General features: G+C 37.2%; 3 protein-coding genes across 8 annotated transcripts in view; 2 read left to right on the top strand and 1 right to left on the bottom strand.

Moving 5' to 3' along the window:
- The window catches only part of ZNF215 (zinc finger protein 215), a 206,603-nt gene that overhangs the window by 151,012 nt on the left and 31,920 nt on the right, over positions 1-23,671 (top strand). The window lies entirely within an intron of this gene.
- OR2D2 (olfactory receptor family 2 subfamily D member 2) lies at positions 1,442-2,388 on the bottom strand. The gene is given in 2 exon segments (XM_059068530.1): positions 1,442-2,142; positions 2,145-2,388. Coding segments are annotated over 2 exon segments (945 nt in total).
- Positions 16,665-17,651, top strand: OR2D3 (olfactory receptor family 2 subfamily D member 3). The gene has a single exon (XM_059068531.1). The coding sequence runs from the start codon at positions 16,707-16,709 to the stop codon at positions 17,649-17,651; it is 945 nt and encodes a 314-aa protein (XP_058924514.1). The 5' UTR covers positions 16,665-16,706.

Raw genomic sequence — 23,671 nt, 5'->3', positions numbered from 1 at the left:
GTCCTTTTTAAACTTACATATCTCTCAACAAATTTAACAGCCCCTCTTTTGATTTTGTCAGGGAACATAGTCCGGTTCTGGATTCTTGGCAAAGAGGAGACTTGGGACACGGGCACCATAGCTTTGTGTAAACTATTCATAAGAATTTATTGACAATTAACAGCATAAGCTAGCATTTACTCCATAGACATGTCCTCTCCTCAAGCTCTACAAATGGCTCTCCCTCTGTGTGCCAGGGAGGTACCAGGACTAGTTCAATCTCCCACACAGGGTATCTTTCAGCTCTCGCATAGCAAGGGCTCCAGAAGGGCAGCATATTCTGAAATCCCCATAGGAATTTGCAAATGAAAAGGCAGATCAGCGGTTCTATTTGCATTGTGGCAATCAGACAACTAGACAGATTGGCACTATTATAAAATGTTTAGCAAGCTTTTCTCTTTTACATTTATTTTACTTGACCTTGGTATGGTAGGCAGACTAACCGCCCCACAAAGATGTCCACATCCTACTCCCCAGAACCTGTAAGTATTTTACCCTGCATGGTAAAAAGGACTTTGTAGATATGTTTAAATTAAGACTCTTCATATGGGGAGATTATCCGGGATTTTTTTTTTAATACAGTAACAGGAAATTGGAAGGTAGGTAGAGAATGAGCTTGAAATATTTAAGCTCGTGAGGCTTCCTCACCTCCATATACCTAAGTCCACAGCTCCTGTCTGCTGGTCTTTTATATACAGCTACCCTCTCCAAGTTCCAGTTGCCTCCTTTTGCTCCTTTAGGCCTAGGATTGGTAATAGCTTCTCACTCTTCCACCCCTTAGATGTCACTATTTCTTGTTAGTTTCCAAATCCCTGTGTTTACCATTATAAAGATGTGCCCCAAAGGATGCTCATGTCTCTAATAACAGTGTGAGAAGGACAGCAGAGCTCATGTATTCTGCTTCATCATACCCCTGCTCTTCTCCTCCACTTCAAACACACATGCAGTTGCATGTACACATACACATACATGTAACACCTAGCTCACAGTAAGTGACTAAGTACTGTTCGTCAATTTATTGGTTATTTGATGATGCATAAAGATTCAGAAATACCGAAAGATAAAGGAGTTGGAGTGGGATCTGGAATAGATAGATAGTAATATATAGTATTATTTAAAACAAATAGATTTTACAGGTTCCTAGGTTTATAAAATGGGAGTGTTTCTCAAGGGATTTTTAAAAAATCTCCTGGTACTAAAAGACTGACCAGAAGGAAGCAGACTCTCCTTCCTAATGCTCCATGAATTATTGTCCTTCTTCTTCTACAAAGGTAGTGCTGGATAAAGGATGGAGAGTGAGTCCACGGACAAGTCCCAAGGATAAAAACTGTACCATATTCCAGTCTTGCTGAGGGACCAACTCAGCGAGTCTTACAAGTAGGCAGCCAGGAAGGTCTCACTGTCAGTGGAAAATTCCAAGTCTGCAAGGGAAATTCCTTGTGGCTACTTTTCACAGAGTTCCCTTCACATCCTTGTTCCTCAGACTGTAGATGAGGGGATTAAGCATGGGGGTCACCACTGCATAGAACACAGAAGACAGCTTTTCCTGTTCTTTGGAAGCCTTTGGTGTCATGTAAGTGACAATGGCTGACCCATAAAAAAAGATGGCCCCCATGAGGTGGGAGCCACAGGTAGAGAATGGCTTAAGCCTCCCCGCAGCTGACTTCAACCTGACCACAGTCACTATGATGTGGCCATAGGATACCAGAATTAGAGAAACAGGTATGAGGAGAATCACAATCCCCATGAAGAAAATGGCCATCTCTGAAGTGCGGGTGTCTGTGGATGCCAGGATCAACAGTGCAGGGGCCTCACCAAAGAAATGAGCAATATTATTGCTGCCTCGGTAGGGTAGACTTAGTGTGAAGGTGCTGTCCACCACAGACACCAGAATGCCACTGGTCCATGATCCTACAGCCAGCTTGACACACACCTTCCAAGTCATGATGCTAGGGTAATGCAAAGTGTTGCAGATAGCCACATACCAATCATAGGACATCACCACCAAATGGGCACACTGTGTACACCCAAAAATGAAGAAGAGTAGAAGCTGAGCTGCACAATGTGTGAATGAAATCACTTTCTTTCTGGATAGCAGGGCTCTAGGGCCTGAGGAATGATGTTGGTAGAGCAACAGAGGTCAGTAAGAGATAAATTGCAGATAAAAAAATACATGGGTGTGTGAAGCTGGGAGTCAACCTAAACGAGGAACATGAGAAGTAGATTTCCAAGCACAGTGACCAGGTAGACACCCAGGAATAAGATGAAAAGCAGCTGCTGGGTGTGGTGGTCATCAGAGAGTCCCAGAAGGAGGAATTCTGTCACCTGTGTCTGATTTGTCTGTCTCATAGTTTGTCTCTCTTTTTCAGTATGGAGTCACTACACACTAAATATAGGTGTGTATAGCCTATAAAATTATATAATTCAGAATTGGAGGGCTTAGGAATTGCCCGCAAACACTACCAACCATTTCAAGAATCCCCTTTATAAGGTTGTTAGACAATGATTGTGCTGTTTCATTGGAATGTTTTCCATGTTGCAAAACAATACTTTATAAGATGGTATATTCATTTCTAGTGTCATCTGGCAAGGATATAGTAGATCACAAGACTCATCTTCTTTATTTGAATATCACACTTTTAGTAATAAAACAATAGATTGAATTCACCTTTAAAGTTATGCAATTTAATTTCTCTTTATTATCGACAAAAACATTTGAGTCGTATTTCGTTCTTGCGACACCTCCCCAATCTCATGATGGCGTAGATTTTTTTTTTACTTCTTTGGATGTACAATTCTTCCTGTTGTCTCTTCCCTGAAAAAAAAAAAGTCACTAAGATATAAGAAAAAGAGCCAAAGTACCTTGCCGAACTGATGGTTTTTCTTGGACAAAATAACCTATTTTGAAAGAGCTAGGAAACAAAGGGATAACTCTGGATGGTGTGCCATAATCTTTTTGACAGTCCTGTCCCCAGCTTCAACTGGAGCTCCTGAATATAAATCTTAACCATCAGTGAAACAAAACTAAAGTTTCATTCTACAAAACTGTCTTTTGACTGTAAATTATCTCCACAAAAGAAAAGCTTTGACTTTATGTTCAGTAAAAAGTATACAACTTTAATATAACAGCACACCCTGTTGTCATGTTGATATTAGGACAGCACTAACCAAATTAAACGCCACCACTTAAGGTGATCACACGGCACTAAGACAACCATAAATTGAAACGAAATGCAAGCCCTTCAGCCAAGTTGCATAACTCAATAAGAAAGTTGGCATCTGCCTAATACAATATCTGTTCATTTTCATTTCTATTTAATTATATAAATGAAAACACAAGTTTTGATGACTTATGAACCTCTGGGATTATGTCTGCTGACATCATTTGAATGACAGTGATATAAAGTTTAAGAGAGGTGCTTATGATTTGAAGGCTTTAGTCTGTGATTTCAAATACAACACAGAGTGCCCTAAGGTGTCTCAGAGGATGGAAAGATAATAAAGTTGAGGGATCTTGAAGCTTCAGGGAATGCCCTGTTTACATGAGTCTCAGGACCTCACCTTTAAATATTCCCTGGAAGGAAAATCCTCTGTTCGGAACTGGGACCTAAGAGAATTGGAGTTTGTACTTTGAATTAATTAGGGCAGAAAGCCTTGGGATGGAGTCGAACTCATAGAATGACTCTAGTGTAGACCTTGGGAGACACTGCTTAGAAGCCTATCCACAATTGGCGATGTCCTTTAGAGTAGATATGCAGGCTATAGAAATCACTCCCTCTGGCACTTGATCCTCAATTCCTTCACCAACGACTCCTCAGCTTTATCTCTGCCCTCTGGTGAGAGTGAGAAAGTTTGTGATGGACCTCCGTCTATAGGATTTTGCAAAACTGATTGAGGGTTGAGAGGTGAGCATCGTGTTGGGAAAGATGAACTTTGTCATTCACGCTCTTGTCCATTAATTTTTTTCCTTTCTAGACTCCCAGAGACAGTCCTATTTCCACTCTTCTCCTCCAGAATCCCAGCCCCCAAATCCTCTTCCAGACTTTCTCCTTCATCGATGAGGCTGTTTCCAGAGAGGTCATATTATTTTCCTCTTGCTATTGAAAAGCAGCTCTGCCTGATTCTCCCCTACCCTCTGCTGTCAGCATTTTGATCTTCACTGTTTCCCCCAGCTTGCATTTGTCCCACCATCTCCCCTTGAACAGGCAGAGAGCTGGAAGGATACAAGGAATCTTGCTTTGAGGAATGCCTTCAAGAGCTTCTTGCCTGTGAACATGCTTTTGGTCTAGGGGATGTGAAGGAACCCAGACTGTATGGTACACTGTGCCAGGAATGCTGGCACTGCTGCCTCCAATCCCCTTGATGAGTTAGAGCAGATGGAGAAGAGTGGGTCCAGCTACATTCAGTGCTGTCCTTGTAGTCCGGAGGAGGATACTAGCCTCCACTGCTGGTGCCATCACTTGTATACCCCATACTCCAATCTTCTTCCCATACAAGTCAGGCATGGTGGCTTCCCACATGACCCAGCCTTGGTCAGTATCCAACTGGCTCAGTACCTCCTCTGTGACTCCTTTTGTTATGGTACAGATTTGGTGGCCATGAGAGTGAGTACATAACAATATAAAATACTCATGTGAGTATATCCATGATGTGTAGATGTCTGCGTGTTTGTGTGAGATATTGCTTGTGAAGCTGATTGAGTAGGTATATGTAGTATTGTTGTGTGTGTATGACAAGGAATAATTCCCATGTATGCAGTTGTGTGCACGTGAGACAAAGTCATTAAGAGAAGATATCTGGAAAAGTCATACTGGTTACAATGTTATTAGGGCCTCAGAGGTATAAAAGATTCATTGCCTGTCCTTTTAGTTTGGGGAAACAGCCAGACTTATAGAACTCTTCCTGTTGTCCCTTCCTCCTGCTGCTTTTCTCCACATCTCTGGATTCCTGTTCTCTATGTTCAGCTTCCCCTCCCTGCTTGCTTCTAACTTTTCTTCCCATTATTTTATTTTTCCTACCCATTTTTCTTCCTCATTTTCTCTCTGTATTAAAGAGAATTAATTAGTCAAGTTGACAAAGTTATATGAAAATTTAGAATATGAAGGAATAATTATCCATGACCTTCCTTGGAACACAAATGATACTACAGTTCATCTTATTTGGCTCCTTTTTCACTCATGTATCTCCTTTCCTGCCTGGAGATTAAACTGCATTCTTCCCCAGCCCACATATACTCACACATGTACATTAAATATACAAATCCTACCTTTGACAGATAGAGAGATAACCATTCTTTACCTATACTTTACAGTTCTACCTGGATTCTTAGTTTTATTGTGGGCTAAAAGTTTATCAATGTGGTAAGGATGTTATTTAAAGGAATCACTGAGAGAGAGAGAGAGAGAGACACACACACATGTTATTTTGTAACCCACTTTTTAAACTCAATTGTGTGTCAGACATCTTTCTGTGGAAAATATCGATCTACTTACCTTTTAATGGCTTATGGTTGTTGCATCATCATTATCATAACCATAGCAGGCATTTTTTTAAATGTAGCTGTCAGATATTGAGCAAACTATTTTCCATTAAGTTCTTAATTAAATATTTACATTTGTACAGTGAAGTTGTGGTGTTATGTTCATTCTACAGTAGGAAACTGTCACATACAAGCAACAGCTAAATAAATTGTCCAAGGATACAGATCTAAGAAATGAGGGGAAAAGGATCCAACCCTTGTCTGTATGACTAGACATCTTCACTTTTATCTGTTTCTCTGTACTGTATAGATTATGTTAAGTAGGAAATCTAAAATTTATTTAACATATCACCTATTGTTAGACTTTAGGTGTTTTTTTCTGGAAACATTTCTATATGTGAATATCCTTTGAAACAAAAATTTTGCATATCTATAATGCTTTCCAAAATATAAAGTCCTAAAATTAGCGTTGTTCAGAAAAAAAAAAGAGCTTATTTTGGAATTTTGTAATATTTTCAGATTACCTTCCAGAGAGATTTTGTAAATGTACATGCCTACATAGTTCATATCTGTTTGCCCCACTCTCCAATATAGAGTGGGTGCTTTCAATCTATTTTCACCTTTGCTAATCTTCTTATACAGGATTACATTCTGAGCTGGCTGTTGTCCAATGTCTGAAAGTGACTGTTCTATTCTTTGTTTATATTGGGGTTTTTTTTTTTTTTAAGATTTTTTTAAATGTGGACCATTTTTAAAGTTTTTATTGAATTTGTTACAATATTGCTTCTTTTTTTTTTTTTTATGTTTTGGTATTTTGGCCATGAGGCATGTGGGATCTTAGCTCCCTGCCCAGGGATCGAACCCGCAGCCCTGCGTGGGAAGGCGAAGTCTTAACCACTGGACCACCAGGGAAATCCCTTGTTTTATATTTGCTTCTAGCAAGATGGCTAGTCCTATACCACTTACTTTATCAAGGCTAAAAGTAGAAGCAATAAAGTGACTTTAGTTTAAAGCATCTTCAGTTAAATACTGTTGAGATTTTCCTATTTTTATATTTTTCCTATATTGTAAATTTATATATGGCCTTTTAAAGAACAACTTTAAAGCACCAAAACATTAGAAAAGAAGAAAAATAAGCCACCTATAATTCCATACCCAGAGTAAAGCACTCTCAACATTTTGGATATTTTTTGTTCAGTCTTTTCTGTACATTTTGAATATATATATTAGCATTGGTCCCTAAGGCACTAGCAAAACCACTTTTGGTAAGTACCAAAGGAAGATTATTGTCATCATTATTATTATTGAAATTGATAACCATTATTTGTAGGGTACAGAAGAAATGGTGCTCAGATAACACCTAGGCAACAAGAGAAGAGAAAAAAGAAAATGCAGACTTTACTTTGAAGCTGACAGTGCTGAGAACAGTTAAGTTATTTGCTGTGGAATTTCAGAAACAATTGTGGGAGAGGAAATTGTTCTTTGAATAACTGTAGGAACTATGCTGTACAGTACATCTCTAGGACCTACTCACCTTGTATAACTGAAACTTAGTATCATTTGACTAATACCTTCCCATTTCCTCCTCCCCACAGCCCCTGGCAACTACCATACATACCACTCCTTGCTTCTATGAGTTTGACTATTTTAGATTCCTCATATAAGTGATATTACGTAGTATTTGTACTTCTGTGTCTGGCTTATTTAACTTAGCATAATGTCTTCTAAGTTCATCCATGTTGTCACAAATAGCAGGATTTCCTTCTTTTTTAAGGGTGAATATTGTTCCATTGTATGTATATCCAACATTTTCTTTATCCATTTAGTATTGAAGTATAGTTGATTTACAATATTTTATTAGTTTCAGCTGTACAACTTAGTGATTAAATGTTTCTATAGATAATACTCCTATTAAATTTACTATAAAATGTTGGCTATATTCTCTGTGCTGTAAAATATATCCTTGTAGCTTATTTACTTCATGCAGAGTAGTTGGTTCCTCTTAATCTCCTACCTCTGTCTTGCCCGTCCCTCTTTCCCTCTCCCCTTCAGTAACCACTAGTTTGTTCTCTATATCTATGAGTCTATTTCTGTTTTGTTATATTCATTCATTTGTTTTATTTCTTAGATTCCACATATAAATGAAAACATACAGTATTTGTCTTTCTCTGTCTGACATTTCACTAAGCATAATAACTTCTAGGTCCATCCATGTTGTCGCAAATGGCAGAATTTTATTACTTTTTATGGCTGCATAATATTCCTTTGTGTGTGTATACTACATCTTCTTTATCTATTCATCTGTTGATGGATACTTAGGTTGCTTCCATATACTGTAAATAATCCTGCTGTGAACATTTATCTTTTCAAACTAGTGTTTTCATTTTCTTCAGATATATACCCAGGAGTGGAATGGCTGGATCATAGGGTAGTTCTATTTTTAGTGTTTTGAGGAACTCCGTACTGTTTTCCATAGTGGCTGCACCAATTTACATTCCCACCAACAGTGTACAGGTGTTCCCTTTTCTCTACATTGTTAGCAACACTTGTTATCTTCTGGGTGTTTTTTTAAATCATAGCCATCCTAACAGGGATGAGGTAATCACTGTGGTTTTGATGTACATTTCAGTCATGATTAGTGATGGTGAGCACTTATTCATGTACCTGTTGGACATTTGTATGTCTTCTTGGAGAAATTTCTATTCAGTTCCTTTCTCCATACTTTAATTGTGTTATTTGCTTTTTCAACATTGACTTGTATGAGTTCCTTATATATTTCAAATATTAACCTTTTAAAAAAATGTTATTGAAGTATAGTTGATTTACAGTGTTGTGTTAATTTCTTCTGTACAGCAAAGTGACTCTCTTATACATATATACTTTTTTTTTTAGTAGGAAGGATCCAAGCTTTATCTTCAAGATACAGCATGTATGTATATAAATATGTGGAAATGCAATGTAAGGACATGCAAAATGGTGGGGTAGGGTATACCATTTACTGTAAATGGCACAGTACCATTTACAGTTTGTAAATACCATTTACATATTGTAATTTCTTCTTTATCTTTTTTAAATATTTGAATGTTATTTTATTTTTTGATATAGCAGGTTCTTATTAGTTATCTATTTTATACATATTGGTGTATACATGTCAATCCCAATCTCCCAATTCATTCCACCACCACCACCACCCCCCATCCACTTTCACCCTGCCACTTGGTGTCCATATGTTTGTTCTCTACATCTGTGTCTCTATTTCTGCCTTGCAAACCAGTTCATCTGTACCATTTTTCTAGATTCCACATATATGCATTAATATACAATATTTGTTTTTCTCCTTCTGACTTACTTCACTCTGTATGACAGCCTCTAGGTCCATCCACATCTCTACAAATGACCCAATTTTGTTCCTTTTTATGGCTGAGTGATATTCCATTGTATACATGTACCACATCTTCTTTATCCATTCGTCTGTTGATGGGCATTTAGGTTGCTTCCATGACCTGGCTATTGTAAATAGTGCTGCAATGAACATTGGGGTGCATGTATCTTTTTGAATTATGGTTTTCTCTGGGTATATGCTCAGTAGTGGGATTGCTGGGGCATATAGTGGTTCTATTTTTAGTTTTTTAAGGAATCTCCATACTGTTCTCCATAGTGTCTGTATCAATTTACTTTCCACCACAGGCTCTGGACACACAGGCTCAGTGGCCATGGCTCATGGGCCTAGCCGCTCCGCGGCATGTAGGATCTTCCCAGACCAGGGCACGAACCCGTGTGCCCTGCATCGGCAGGCGGACTCTCAACCACTGTGCCACCCGGGAAGCCCTAATTTCATTCTTTTACATGTAGCTGTCCAGTTTTCGCAGCACCACTTATTGAAGAGTCTGTCTTTTCTCCATTGTGTATCCTTGCCTCCTTTGTCATAGATTAGTTGACCATAGGTGCGTGGGTTTATCTCTGGACTTTCTATCCTATTCCATTGATCTATATTTCTGTTTTTGTGCCAGTACCATATTGTCTTGATTACTGTAGTTTTGTAGTATAGTCTGAAGTCAGGGAGTCTGATTCCTCCATATACCTTTTTTTCCTTCAATATTGCTTTGGCTATTCGAGGTCTTTTTTGTCTCCACACAAATTTTAAGATTTTTTTTTTGTTGCACTTCTCTAAAAAATGCCATTGGTAGTTTGATAGGAATTGCATTGAATCTGTAGATTGCTTTGTGTAGTATAATCATTTTCACAATATTGATTTTTATAATCCAAGAACATGGTATATCTCTCCATCTTTTGTGTCGTCTTTGATTTCTTTCATGAATGTCTTATAGTTTTCTGAGTAAATGTCTTTTACCTGCTTAGGTAGGTTTATTCCTAGGTATTTTATTCTTTCTCTTGCAATGGTGAATGGGAATGTTTCCTTAATTTCTCTGTCTGATCTTTCATTGTTAGTGTATAGGAATGCAAGAGATTTCTGTGATTAATTTTGTATCCTGCAACTTTGCCGAATTCATTGATTAGCTCTAGTAGTTTTCTGGTGGCATCTTTAGGATTCTCTATGTATAGTATCATGTCATGTGCAACCAGTTACAGTTTTACATCTTCTTCTCCAATTTGTGTTCCTTTTATTTCTTTTTCTTCTCTGATTGCTGTGGCTAGGACTTCCATAACTATGTTGAATAATAGTGGTGACAGTGGACATCTTTGTCTTCCTGATCTTACAGGAAATGCTTTCTGTTTTTCACCATTGAAAATTATGTTTGCTGTGGGTTTGTCATATATGGCCTTTATTATGTTGAGGTAGGTTCCCTCTATGCCCACTTTCTCGAAAGTTTTTATCATAAATGGTGTTGAATTTGTCAAAAGCTTTTTCTGCATCTAATGAGAAGATCATATGGTTTTTATTCTTCAATTCGTTAATATGGGGTATCACATTGCTTGATTTGTGTATATTGAAGGATCTTTGCATCCCTGGAATAAATCTCACTTGATCATGGTGTATGATACTTTTAATGTGTTATTGGATTCTGTTTGCTAGTATTTTGTTGAGGATTTTTGCATCTATATTGTTCAGTGATATTGGTCTGTAATTTTCTTTTTTTGTAGTATCTTTGTCTGGTTTTGGTATCAGGGTGATGGTGGCCTCAGAGAATGAGTTTGGGAGTGTTCCTTCCTCTGCAATTTTTTGGAAGAGTTTGAGAAGGATTGGCATTAGCTCTTCTCTAGATGTTTGATAGAATTCACCTATGAAGCCATCTGGTTCTGGACTTTTGTTTGTTGGAAGATTTTTAATCATAGTTTCAATCTCAGTGCTTGTGATTCTTCTGTTCATACTTTCTATTTCTTCCTGGTCCAGTCTTTGAAGTTTATATCTTTCTAAGAATTTGTCCGTTTTTTCCAGGTTGTCCATTTTATTGGCACAGAATTGCTTGTGGCAGTCTTTTATGATGCTTTGTATTTCTGCAGTATCCATTGTAACTTCTTTTTCATTTCTAATTTTATTGATTTGAGTCCTCATCAAGTCCTTCAAGTCCTTCTTGATGAGTCTGGCTAAAGGTTTATCAATTCTGTTTATCTTCTGAAAGAACCAGCTTTTGGTTTTATTGATCTTTGCTATTGTTTTCTTTGTTTCTATTTCATTTATTTCTGCTCTGATCTTTATGATTTCTTTCCTTCTACTAATTTTGGGTTTTGTTTGTTCTTTTTTCTCTACTTCCTTTAGGTGTAAGGTTAGATTGTTTATTTGAGATTTTTCTTGTTTCTTGAGGTAGGATTTTATTCCTATAAACTTCCCTCTTAGAACTGCTTTTGCTGCATCCCATAGGTTTTGTTTGTTTTGGTTTTTTTTTTTTTTTTTTTTGCGGTATGCAGGCCTCTCACTGCTGTGGCCTCTCCCGTTGCGGAGCACAGGCTCCGGACGCGCAGGCTCAGCGGCCATGGCTCACGGGCTTAGCTGCTCCGCGGCATGTGGGATCTTCCCGGACCAGGGCACGAACCCGTGTCTCCTGCATCGGCAGGCGGATTCTCAACCACTGCGCCACCAGGGAAGCCCCCCATAGGTTTTGGATCATCTTGTTTTCATTGTCATTTGTTTCTAGGTATTTATTGATTTCCTCTTTGATGTCTTCAGTGATCTCTTGGTTATTTAGTAACGTACCGTTTAGCCTCCATGTGTTTTGTATTTTTTACTTTTTTTCCTCCTGTAATTGATTTCTAATCTCACAGTGTTGTGGTCAGAAAAGATGCTTGATATGATTTCAATTTTCTTAAATTTACCGAGGCTTGATTTATGACTCAAGATGTGATCTATCCTGGAGAATGTTCTGTGTACACTTGAGAAGAAAGTGTAATCTGATGTTTTTGGATGGAATGTCCTATAAATATCAATTAAATCTATCTGGTCTATTGTGTCATTTAAAGCTTGTGTTTCCTTAGTAATTTTCTCTCTGGACGATCTGTCCATTGGTGTAAGTGAGGTGTTAAAGTCCCCCACTATTATTGTGTTACTGTCGATTTCCTCTTTTATAGCTGTTAACATTTGCCTTATGTATTGAGGTGCTCCTATGTTGGGTGCATATATATTTATAATTGTTACATCTTCTTCTTGGATTGATCCCTTCATCATTATGAAGTTTCCTTCCTTGTCTCTTGTAACATTCTTTATTTTAAAGTCATTTTATCAGATATGAGTATTGCTACTCCAGCTTTCTTTTGATTTCCATTTGCATGGAATATCTTTTTCCATCCCCTCACTTTCAGTCCGTATGTGTCTTAGGTCTGAAGTGGATCTCTTGTAGACAGCATATATATGGGTCTTGTTTTTGTATCCATTCAGTGAGCCTGTGTCTTTTGTTTGGAGCATTTAATCCACTCACATTTAAGGTAATTTTCCATATGTATGTTCCTATTACCATTTTCTTAATTGTTTTGGGTTTGTTTTTGTAGGTCCTTTTCTTCTCTTGTGTTTCCCACTTAGAGAAGTTCCTTTAACATTTTTTGTAGAGCTGGTTTGGTGGTGCTGAATTCTCTTAGCTTTTGCTTGTCTGTAAAGCTTTTGATTTCTCCCTCGAATCTGAATGAGATCCTTGCTGGGTAGAGTAATCTTTGTTGTAGGTTCTTCCCTTTCATCACTTTAAATATATCATGCCACTCCCTTCTGGCTTGTAGAGTTTCTGCTGAGAAATTGGCTGTTAACCTTATGGGAATTCCTTTGTATGTTATTTTTCATTTTTCCTTTGCTTTTAATAAGTTTTCTTTGTCTTTAATTTTTGTCAATTTGATTACTATGTGTCTCAATGTGTTTCTCCTTGGGTTTGTCCTGCCTGGGACTCTCTGCGCTTCCTGGACTTGGGTGGCTATTTTCTTTCCCATGTTAGGGAATTTTTCAACTATAATCTCTTCAAATATTTTCTCGGGTCCTTTCTCTCTCTCTTCTCCTTCTGGGACCCCTATGATGTGAATGTTTTTGCATTTAATGTTGTCCCAGAGGTCTCTTAGGCTGTGTTCATTTCTTTTCATTCTTTTTTCTTTATTCTGTTCTGTGGCAGTGAATTCCATCATTCTGTCTTCCAGGTCACTTATCCGTTCTTCTGCTTCAGTTATTCTGTTATTGATTCCTTCTAGTGTATTTTTCATTTCAGTTATTGTATTGTTCATCTCTGTTTGTTTGTTCTTTAATTCTTCTAGGTGTTTGTTAAACATTTCTTGCATCTTCTCGATCATTGCCTCCATTCTTTTTCCAAGGTCCTGGATCATCCTCACTATAATTATTCTGAATTCTTTTTCTGGAAGCTTGCCTATCTCCACTTCATTTAATTGTTTTTCTGGGGTTTTATCTTGTTCCTTCATCTGGTACATAGTCCTCTGCCTTTTCATTCTGTCTGTCTTTCTGTGAATGTGGTTTTCATTCCATAGCCTGTGGGATTGTGGTTCTTCCTGCTTCTACTGTCTGCCTTCTGGTGGGTGAGGCTCTCTAAGAGGCCTGAGCAAGCTTCCTGATGGGAGGGACTGGTGGTGGGTAGAGTGGGGTGTTGCTCTGGTGGGCAGAGCTCAGTAAAACTTTAATCTGCTTGTCTGCTGATGGGTGGGGCTGAGTTCCCTCCCTGTTGGTTGTTTGGCTTGAGACAACCCAGCACTGGAGGCCACAGGCTCTTTGGTGGGGCTAATGGCGGACTCCAGGAGGGCTCATGCCAAGGAGCACTTCCAAGAACTTCTGCTGCCAGTGTCCTTATCCCTGCAGTGAGACACAGCCACCCCCTGCATCTGCAGGAGACCTTCCAACACCAGCAGGCAGGTCTGGCTCAGTCTCCTGTGGGGTCGCTGCTCCTTCCCCTGGGTCCCGATGCACACACTACTTTGTGTGTGCCCTCCAAGAGTGGAGTCTCTGTTTCCCCCAGTCCTGTTGAAGTCCTGCAATCAAATCCCACAAACCTTCAAAGTCTGATTCTCTGGGAATTCCTTCTCCCATTGACAGACCCCCAGGTTAGGAAGCCTGGTGTGGGGCTTAGAACCCTCACTCAGTGGGTGGACTTCTGTGGTACACTTGTTCTCCAGTTTGTGAGTCACCCACCCAGCGGTTATAGGACTTGATCTTGTGATTCCACCCCTCCTACCATCTCATTGCAGCTTCTCCTTTGTCTTTGGATGTGGGGTATCTTCCTTGGTGAGTTCCAGTATCTTCCTGTCATTGATTGCCCAGCAGTTAGTTGTGATTCCTTTTGCAAGAGGGAGTGACTCAAATATTAACCTTTTATCTGATATATGGTTTGCAAATATTTTCTCCCATTCCACAGGTTACCTTTTCATTTTGTTAATTGTTTCCTTTGGAATGCAGAGGATTTTTAGTTTGATGTAGTTTCACTTGTCTATTTTTGCTTATGTTTCTTGTGCTTTTGCTGTCATATCCAAGGAATCATTACCAAGACTAATGTCCAGAAGCTTTTTCCCTATATTTTATTCTAGGAGTTGTTTTAATTTATTTTGAGTTAATTTTTGTATATGGTATGAAATGAGGGTCCAATTTCATTCTTTTGTATGTGGATATCCAGTTTTCCTGACACCATTTATTGAAGAAACTATCCTTTCCCCATAATGTATTCTGGCACCTTGTTGACCATATATGTATGGGTTTATTTCTGGGCTCTCTATTATGTTTCATTGGTCTGAATGTCTGCTTTTAACCATTATTTCATGACTATGATGTGATAAATGTATTTTCTTGTGAATATTTTCTGTAATTTAGAGTATTTATTTAGAATGGACTCCTAGAATTGGATTTAAAAATTGGGATAATGTTTGTGAGTAGTAGATGATATTAGGCCTTGGTGATTCAGGAACTCCTAATACTACTCTATTCTTAGCCATTCCTCTCCTTAGAGTTATAAAAAAGAAATGTGAAGTAATGAAAAATAAGACACTACTTTTTATTAACCAATCTAGTCCCTAATGTCACTGAAGTTCAGAGCTCTGATAAGCAGGGGTTGGGCTATGTGGTCTAGTCTACAGTCATTTAAGGCTCCCTTATGGCTTAAATCCAAATTGTATCATCATATTACCTTCTGGCTGGCAACATGATACACAAGAACAAAGTGATGATGAGTACACCTAGGAACTATTCAAAAATGAGAGAATAGAGCAAGTAAAGTTCTTAAGGGGGACCTTGTTCAACTTAACAGTCCAGTCCCAGGAAGAAGAGAAGTAGAAATGTGCATGACCTTTTAAAGCACAGTAATCCTACCCAGTAGTAATCATGGACCAATCAACATCCTCAAATGTTATAAATCAGATTTTTACTTCTCATGGGGAGAAAGGACTAGTAAAAAAAAGGAATTTCTCCCTTACCCATACCATTGAGAATTGGGTCAAAGCATATGAATATTTGAGTCATTTAATATATTTGACAAAATTGTTTCTCAGAAATATTGTACTAACTTTCCTACTCACTTGCATTGTACAAAAATGTCTTTTTCTCTGCACCTTCATTATACATTATACAGCTAATTAATTCTGCCATTTATTAATTGCGTGATTTAACCTCTCTTTGCCTCAGTTTTCTTATCTGCAAAATAAGATAAATATTGTCTACCTCATAATGTTATCAGGACAATATAATAATATAAAACCCTTATAGTAATGCCTGACATGTATTAAATGCTCAATAAAATACTAGTTATTATTTTTTGTTGTGATGTTGCTATTAAAATCTTAGCTAATTTCCCGGGTGAAAAAGGTATCTCTCATTGTTGTCATTGTATTTATTCATAATAATATTGAATATTTTTCTTATATTTAGTAGCTATTTGCATTTCTTCTTTGTAAATAGTCTTTTCATGTCCTTGGCCCATTATTTCTTGGACTCAACAATTTTCATAGTGTTTTATATGGAATCACAATGTAATAAAGTATTTTAACTTTTGTCTGATGTCTCCCTAAAATATTTTCCTCAGTTTGTAGTTTATATTTTAATTTTATTCATGATATTATCTCACAGAAATCTTTCAGTTTATGCTGTAAACTCTACACATGTTTTCCTTCATGGTTTCTTAGAAGGCTTTTGGATTTTCAAGTCTGATCCTATCCATATATCACAACAACTTTAACCTATTTTTCCTTTTTTGTATTGTTTTACTTTTAATATTTTATTCTTTAATCCAAACAGAATGGTCCTTAGTGTTGATATGTCAAAGCTTTGTTTTTAAACCCAAGAAAATTTTGTTGTTTTTTAAGAGGTCAAATTAAATTGATGCCCAAAAACTGTTTCATGTTTTTCAAGCATATGTTATAATTAAATATGTGGTATTTTGAACAGTTAGTGGTGCAGTTTTATGCAAGGTGGTAGTCCTAACATTATACATGGTCATTTCCTAATAATATGTGTATAGCCATTTAATAAAATCCACAGGAACTCTAATATCCTCATATCAGAAGTAGCCAAGAAGGCTTTAACAATGTCATAGAGGCACTGGGGAGAGGAGATTTGGGGAAAATGAGGTGGATTTAAATTACAATCAACTAATAGGAATAAAAATATTCTACTTAGTATCAATTAGAACAAGCTGGATAGCAAAAAGCTAGAAATATCTAATTGGGTTTTTTAATTGAGCTTTAAATGAGCCTCTTCTACAGGACTTGTCATAAACCCAAAGTTTGTTCTTTTTGTTTGTGCCAAACAGGTAAACAAGCATAAATCTCAATGGGAGAAGAAAACCACACTTCTGTGGCTGAGTTTATCTTCCTTGGCCTTTCACAGGACTTGCAGACCCAGATCCTGCTGTTTATTCTTTTTCTTATCATTTATCTGTTGACTGTGCTTGGAAACCTGCTCATCACTATTCTCATCTTCATGGATTGTCGACTTCACACCCCCATGTACTTTTTTCTTAGAAGTATCTCTTTCACAGATCTTTGTTTCTCTACTAGTATTGTCCCTCAAGTGTTGGTCCACTTCCTGGTAAAGAGGAAAACTATTTCTTTTTTTGGGCATATGACACAGATCATTGTTTTCCTTCTGGTTGGGGGCATAGAATGTTCAGTGCTGGCAGTGATGTCCTATGACCGGTGTGTGGCTGTCTGCAAGCCCCTGCACTACTCCACCATCATGACCCAACAAGTGTGTCTCCAGCTGGCCATAGGGTCCTGGGCCAGTGGCGCACTAGTGTCTCTAGTAGATACCACCTTTACTTTCCAACTTCTCTATCAAGGACAGAACATTATCAATCACTACTTTTGTGAACCCCCAGCCCTCCTGAAGCTGGCTTCAGCAGATACTTACAGCACAGAAATGGCCATCTTTGCAATGGGTGTGGTCATCCTCTTAGCTCCTGTCTCCCTGATCCTTGTCTCCTACTGGAATATCATCTCCACTGTGATCCAGATGCAGTCTGGGGAGGGGAGTCTCAAGGCTTTCTCTACCTGTGGCTCCCATCTCATTGTTGTTGTCCTCTTTTATGGATCAGGAATATTTACCTACATGTGGCCAAATTCCAAGACCACAGAAGAATGGGATAAAATGATATCTGTGTTCTATACAGTGGTGACTCCAATGTTGAACCCCATAATTTATAGCCTGAGAAACAAGGATGTCAAAGGAACTCTCAGGAAACTGGCTGGAAGAAAGTCCTTTTCTCAGAGACGGTGACCTCTAGGTCTGACTTTTAGAGCTATAGTAACATCCTTAAAAGAGGAGCAGGATTTCAGTCGACAGTTACAAGTTAGGTCATTTCAGGAAGAAGCATAAAAGTAAGGAACATGTTCCAGAAACTGTGAATACACCACCCTAAACATAAGGAAGAAATAAAAGGATGAAAAGTTAGGTTATTTCTGGATTACGAAAAGCACTAAACACTATTTCGAAGGAGTTTTTGGTTAATTCAGCTAATGTGGACATGTTTTAAGCTTGATCACCCTTGAATTTAAGAGATTTAAACTGGATTATCCAGAGATAATGTCTAATATGAATTAAATACATGATTCTAACATTAAAGACATTTCAAGTTTGGATGTCCCAGTCATACAAAACCAGGAATAGTCTAATCAAAACAATCAATGTATTTAATACTGGTCTCATTCACGGCCCAAATCATTTCAGCTTGTAAAAAGGTACCAGAGGCCACACTACTTCTTAGTTCATGATGTCCTCTTTTGAAAGCTCCAGAAAATGAGTTTTTATATCATCACCCCAAAGTCCATATAAACACAGACTATCAGAGTAAAAAGTGAATTCAACAGTCATCTAATCCAAACATATGTCTGAGGATTAAACCACTCTATAATATTGCCATTGAGTAATTGTCCAGCATTTGCATAAACAAGAATGGTATAGCTAGTGCTCTGCGTTCTAGGATCATTCCCTTTCATATGCAGATAGTTTTCTTACTGTTAGAAAGATCTTCCTTATGGTAAGTCCAAATCAATTTTCCTATATCTTCAACCCACTTTCCCTAGTTTTACTCCTAGAATAATTTTCATTATCCTTCTATACCACAAATCACTGAAGTCAGTTTCTATATTTGCCCAAATTCAATTTTCACAGCCAACCACCCACTTGTTCCTTTAAAATTCCTTTATCTAACATGCTTTGGTATCCAATATTCATTCAGGTCATCTTCCTCTGTATGAACCCAATTAACCCAATGAATATCTCTTCTGAAAGCAAAATGAATTAGAATTTTAGAAATTGGAGTTTACCATCCCTAGACAGACCCCTTAAGCTTAGATGCCTCTAACCACATTTCACTGTGGCTCAACTTGTCTAGAATGGTCAATTCTAGAGTCCACTTTAGGTTCTCATAAACTCTTAGTCCAAATAAACAGACTGACAGCTGCTTTGCTCTTTTTTTTTTTTAGTCTTTATAATATAGCGTTTATTCACTTAAAAATACAGTAGGTACAAAAAATAAAATGAGGGGGGTGGGGGGAATGGATTGGGAGTTTGGAAGTAGCAGATGAAAACTATTATATATAGAAAGGATAAACAACAAGGTCCTACTATATAGCACAGGGAACTATATTCAATATCCTGTGATAAACCATAATGGAGAAGAATATGAAAAAGAATATACGTATATAAATAACTGAATCACTTTGCTATACAGCAGAAATCAACACATTCTATATCAACCATACTTCAATAAAATAAGTTTAAAAAAATTGAAATTGAAAACAAAAGTTTCCCGTCAGATAACCTTTGTTGTTGTTTAAAAAGCTACAAAAGTATAGAAGTAGAAATTTTGAATAGTACAGAAAGATATAAAACAAAACATGATAGCCACTCCCTTCTTCCCATGTCTTTCTCCCCATAGATAAATACTATTATGGGAAAGATAATTTTCTTGCTCATTCTGTCTCTCCCTTTCAATTTTAATTGGAAAATAGAGCACATAGCTTATAAAATGGGGATATGCCCCTCTATTTTTGTCATAGTTTTTATATGACTTTTAGATAATTTTAGAAAGTTCTTTTTTGTTTGGTTTTTTACTTTTATTTTTTAATTAAAAATATTTATTGGAATATAATTGCTTTACAATGTTGTGCTGGTTTCTCCTGTATAACAAAGTGAATCAGCTACACACATACATACATCTCCATATCTCCTCCCTCTTGCGTCTCCCTCCCACGCTCCCTATCCCACCCCTCTAGGTGGTCACAAAGCACCGAACTGATCTCCCTGTGCTATGCAGCTGCTTCCCACTAGATATCTATTTTACATTTGGTAGTGTATATATATGTCAATGCTACTCTCTTGCTTCGTCCCAGCTTACCCTTCCCCGTCCCTGTATCCTCAAGTCCATTCTCTACATCTGCGTCTTTATTCCTGTCCTGCCCCAAGGTTCATCAGTACCTTTTTTTTTTTTTTCAGTTCCATATATATGTTAACATATGGTATTTGTTTTTCTCTTTCTGACTTACTTCACTCTGTATGACAGACTCTAGGTCCATCCACCTCACTACAAATAACTCAATTTCGTTTCCTTTTATGGCTGAGTAATATTCCATTGTATATATGTGCCACATCTTCTTTATCCATTCATCTGTCAGTGGACAATTAGGTTGCTTGGCTATTGTAAATAGTGCTGCAATGAACGTTGTGGTACATGTCTCTTTTTGAATTATGGTTTTCTCAGGGTATATGCCCAGTAGTGGGATTGCTGGGGCATATGGTAGTTCTATTTTTAGTTTTTTAAGGATTCTCCATACTGTTCTCCAAGGTGGCTGTATCAATTTACATTCCCACCAACAGTGCAATAGGGTTCCATTTTCTCCACACCCTCCCCAGCATTTATTGTTTGTAGATTTTTTGATGATGGCCATTCTGACTGGTGTGAGGTGATACCTCATTGTAGTTTTGATTTGTGTTTCTCTAATGATTAGTGATGTTGAACATCCTTTCATGTGTTTTTTGGCCATCTGTATATTTTCTTTGGAGAAATGTCTATTTAGTTATTCCATCCATTTTTGGATTGGGTTGTTTGTTTTTTTGATATTGAGCTGCATGAGCTGCTTATATATTTTGGAGATTAATCCTTTGTCAGTTGCTTCATTTGCAAATATTATCTCACATTCTGAGTGTTGTGTTTTCATCTTGTTTATGGTTTCCTTTGCTGTGCAAAAGCTTTGAAGTTTCATTAGGTGCCATTTGTTTATATTTGTTTTTATTTCCATTTCTCTAGGAGGTGGGTCAAAAAGGATCTTGCTGTGATTTATGTCATAGTGTGTTCTGCCCATATTTTCCTCTAAGAGTTCTATAGTGATTGGCCTTACATTTATGTCTTTAATCCATTTTGAGTTTATTTTTGTGTATGGTACTAGGAAGTGTTCTAATTTCATTCTTATGAAATTAGAACACTCCCTAACCACTTATTGAAGAGGCTGTATGTACTCCATTGTATATTCTTGCCTCCTTTGTCAAAGATAAGGTGACCACATGTGCATGGGCTTATCTCTGGGCTTTCTATCCTGTTCCATTGATCTGTATTACTGTTGTTGTGCCAGTACTATACTGTCTTGATTACTGTAGCTTTGTAGTATAGTCTGCAGTCTGGGAGCCTGATTCCTCCAGCTCTGTTTTTCTTTCTCAAGATTGCTTTGGCTATTCGGGGTCTTTTGTGTTTCCATACAAACTGAAATTTTTTGCTCTATTTCTGTGAAAAATGCCAGTGGTAGTTTGATAGGGATTGCATTGAATCTGTAGATTGCTTTGGGTCATAGAGTCATTTTCACAATGTTGATTCTTCCAATCCAAGAACATGGTATATCTCTCCATCTCTTTGTATCATCTTTAATTTCTTTCATCAGGGTCTTATAGTTTTGTGCATACAGGCCTTTTATCTCCTTAGGTAGGTTTATTCCTAGATATTTTATTCTTTTTGTTTCAATGGTAAATGGGAGTGTTTTCTTAATTTCACTTTCAGATTTTTCATCATTATTGTATAGGCATGCAAGAGATTTCTGTGCATTAATTTTGTATCCTGCTACTTTACCGAATTCATTGATTAGCTCTAGTAGTTTTCTGGTAGCATCTTTAGGATTTTCTATGTATAGTATCATGTGATCTGCAAACAGTGACAGTTTTAATTCTTTTTTTCTGATTTGGATTCCTTTTGTTTCTTTTTATTCTCTGATTGCCATGGGTAAAACTTCCAAAACTATATTGAATAATAGTGGTGAGAGTAGACAACCTTGTCTTGTTCCTGATCTTAGAGGAAATGGTTTCAGTTTTTCACCATGGAGAGCAATGTTGGCTGTGGGTTTGTCATATATGGCCTTTATTATGTTGAGGTAGGTTATATCTATGCCTACATTCTGGAGAGTTTTTATCAGAAATGGTGTTGAATTTGTCAAAAGCTTTTTCTGCATCTATTGAGATTATCATATGGTTATTATCCTTCAATTTGTTAATATGGTGCATCACATTGATTACTGTATATTGAAGAATCCTTGTATTCCTGAGATAAACCCCACTTGATCTTGATGTATGATCCTTTTAATGTGCTGTTGGATTCTGTTTGCTAGTATTTTGTTGAGGATTTTATGATTATCAGTGGTAATTATTATCAGTGCAGTTTTCTTTTTTTATGACATCTTTGTCTGGTTTTGATATCAGGGTGATGGTGGCCTCATAGAATGAATTTGGGAGTGTTCCTCCCTCTGCTATATTTTGGAAGAGTTTGAGAAGGATAGGTGTTAGCTCTTCTCTAAATGTTTGATAGAATGCACCTGTGAATCCATCTGGTCCTGGGGTTTTGTTTGTTGGAAGATTTTAAATCATAATTTCAATTTCAGTGCTTATGATTGGTTTGTGTATATTTTCTATTTCTTCCTGGTTCATTCTCAAAACGTTGTGCATTTCTAAGAATTTGTCCATTTCTTCCAGGTTGTCCATTTTATTGGCATATAGTTGCTTGTAGTAATCTCTCACGATCCTTTGTATTTCTGCAGTGTCAGTTGTTACTTCTCCTTTTTCATTTCTAATTCTGTTGATTTGAGTCCTCTCCCTTTTTTTCTTGATGAGTCTGATGAGGCTAATGGTTTATCAATTTTGTTTATCTTCTCAGAGAACCAGCTTTTGGTTTTATTGATCTTTGCTATTGTTTCCTTCATTTCTTTTTCATTTATTTCTAATGTGATCTTTATGATTTCTTTCCTTCTGCTAACTTTGGGGATATTTTTGTTCTTCTTTCTCTAATTCCTTATGTGTAAGGTTAGGTTGTTTATTTGATATGATTTCAATTTTCTTAAATTTACCAAGGCTTGAGTTGTGATCCAAGATATGACCTATCCTGGAGAATGTTCCATGAGCACTTGAGAAGAAAGTGTATTCTTTGGTTTTCGGATGGAATGCCCTATAAATATCAATTAAGTCCATGTTGTCTAATGTGTCATTTAAAGCTTATGTTTCCTTATTTATTTTCATTTTGAATGATATGTCCACTGGTGAAAGTGGGGTGTTAAAATCCCCTACTACTACTATGTTACTGTCGATTTCCTCTTTTATGGCTGTTAGCATTTGCCTTATGTATTGAGGTGCTCCTATGTCGGGTGCATAAATATTTACAATTGTTATATCTTCTTGGATTGATCCCTTAACCATTATGTAGTGTCCTTCTTTGTCTCTTGTAATAGTCTTTATTTTAAAGTCTATTTTGTCTGATATGAGCATTGCTTCTCCAGCTTTCTTTTGATTTCCATTTTCATGGAATATCTTTTTCCATCCCCTCACTTTCAGTCTGTATGTGTCCCTACGTCTGAAGTGGGTCTCTTGTAGACAGCACATATATGGGTCTTGTTTTGTATTCATTCAGCAAGCCTGTGTCTTTTGGTTGGAGCATCTAATCCATTCACATTTAAGGTACTTATCTATATGTGTGTTCCTATTACCATTTTCTTAATTGTTTTTGGTTTATTATTGTAGGTCTTTTCCTTCTCTTGTGTGTCCTGCCTAGAGAAGTTCCTTTAGCATTTGTTGTAAAACTGGTTTCGTGGTGCTGAATTCTCCTAACTTTTGCTTGTCTGTAAAGGTTTTAATTTCTCTGTCGAATCTGAATGAGATTCTTGCTGAGTAGAGTAATCTTGGTTGTAGTTTTTTCCCTTTCATCATTTTAAATATATCTTGCCACTCCCTTCTGGCTTGCAGAGTTCTGCTGAAAGATTAGCTGTTAA

This window comes from Kogia breviceps, chromosome 7 (genome assembly GCF_026419965.1).
Source record: "Kogia breviceps isolate mKogBre1 chromosome 7, mKogBre1 haplotype 1, whole genome shotgun sequence".
In the NCBI taxonomy this organism is placed as follows: Eukaryota; Metazoa; Chordata; class Mammalia; order Artiodactyla; family Physeteridae; genus Kogia; species Kogia breviceps.
This window is presented reverse-complemented; position numbering and strand designations above follow the sequence as displayed.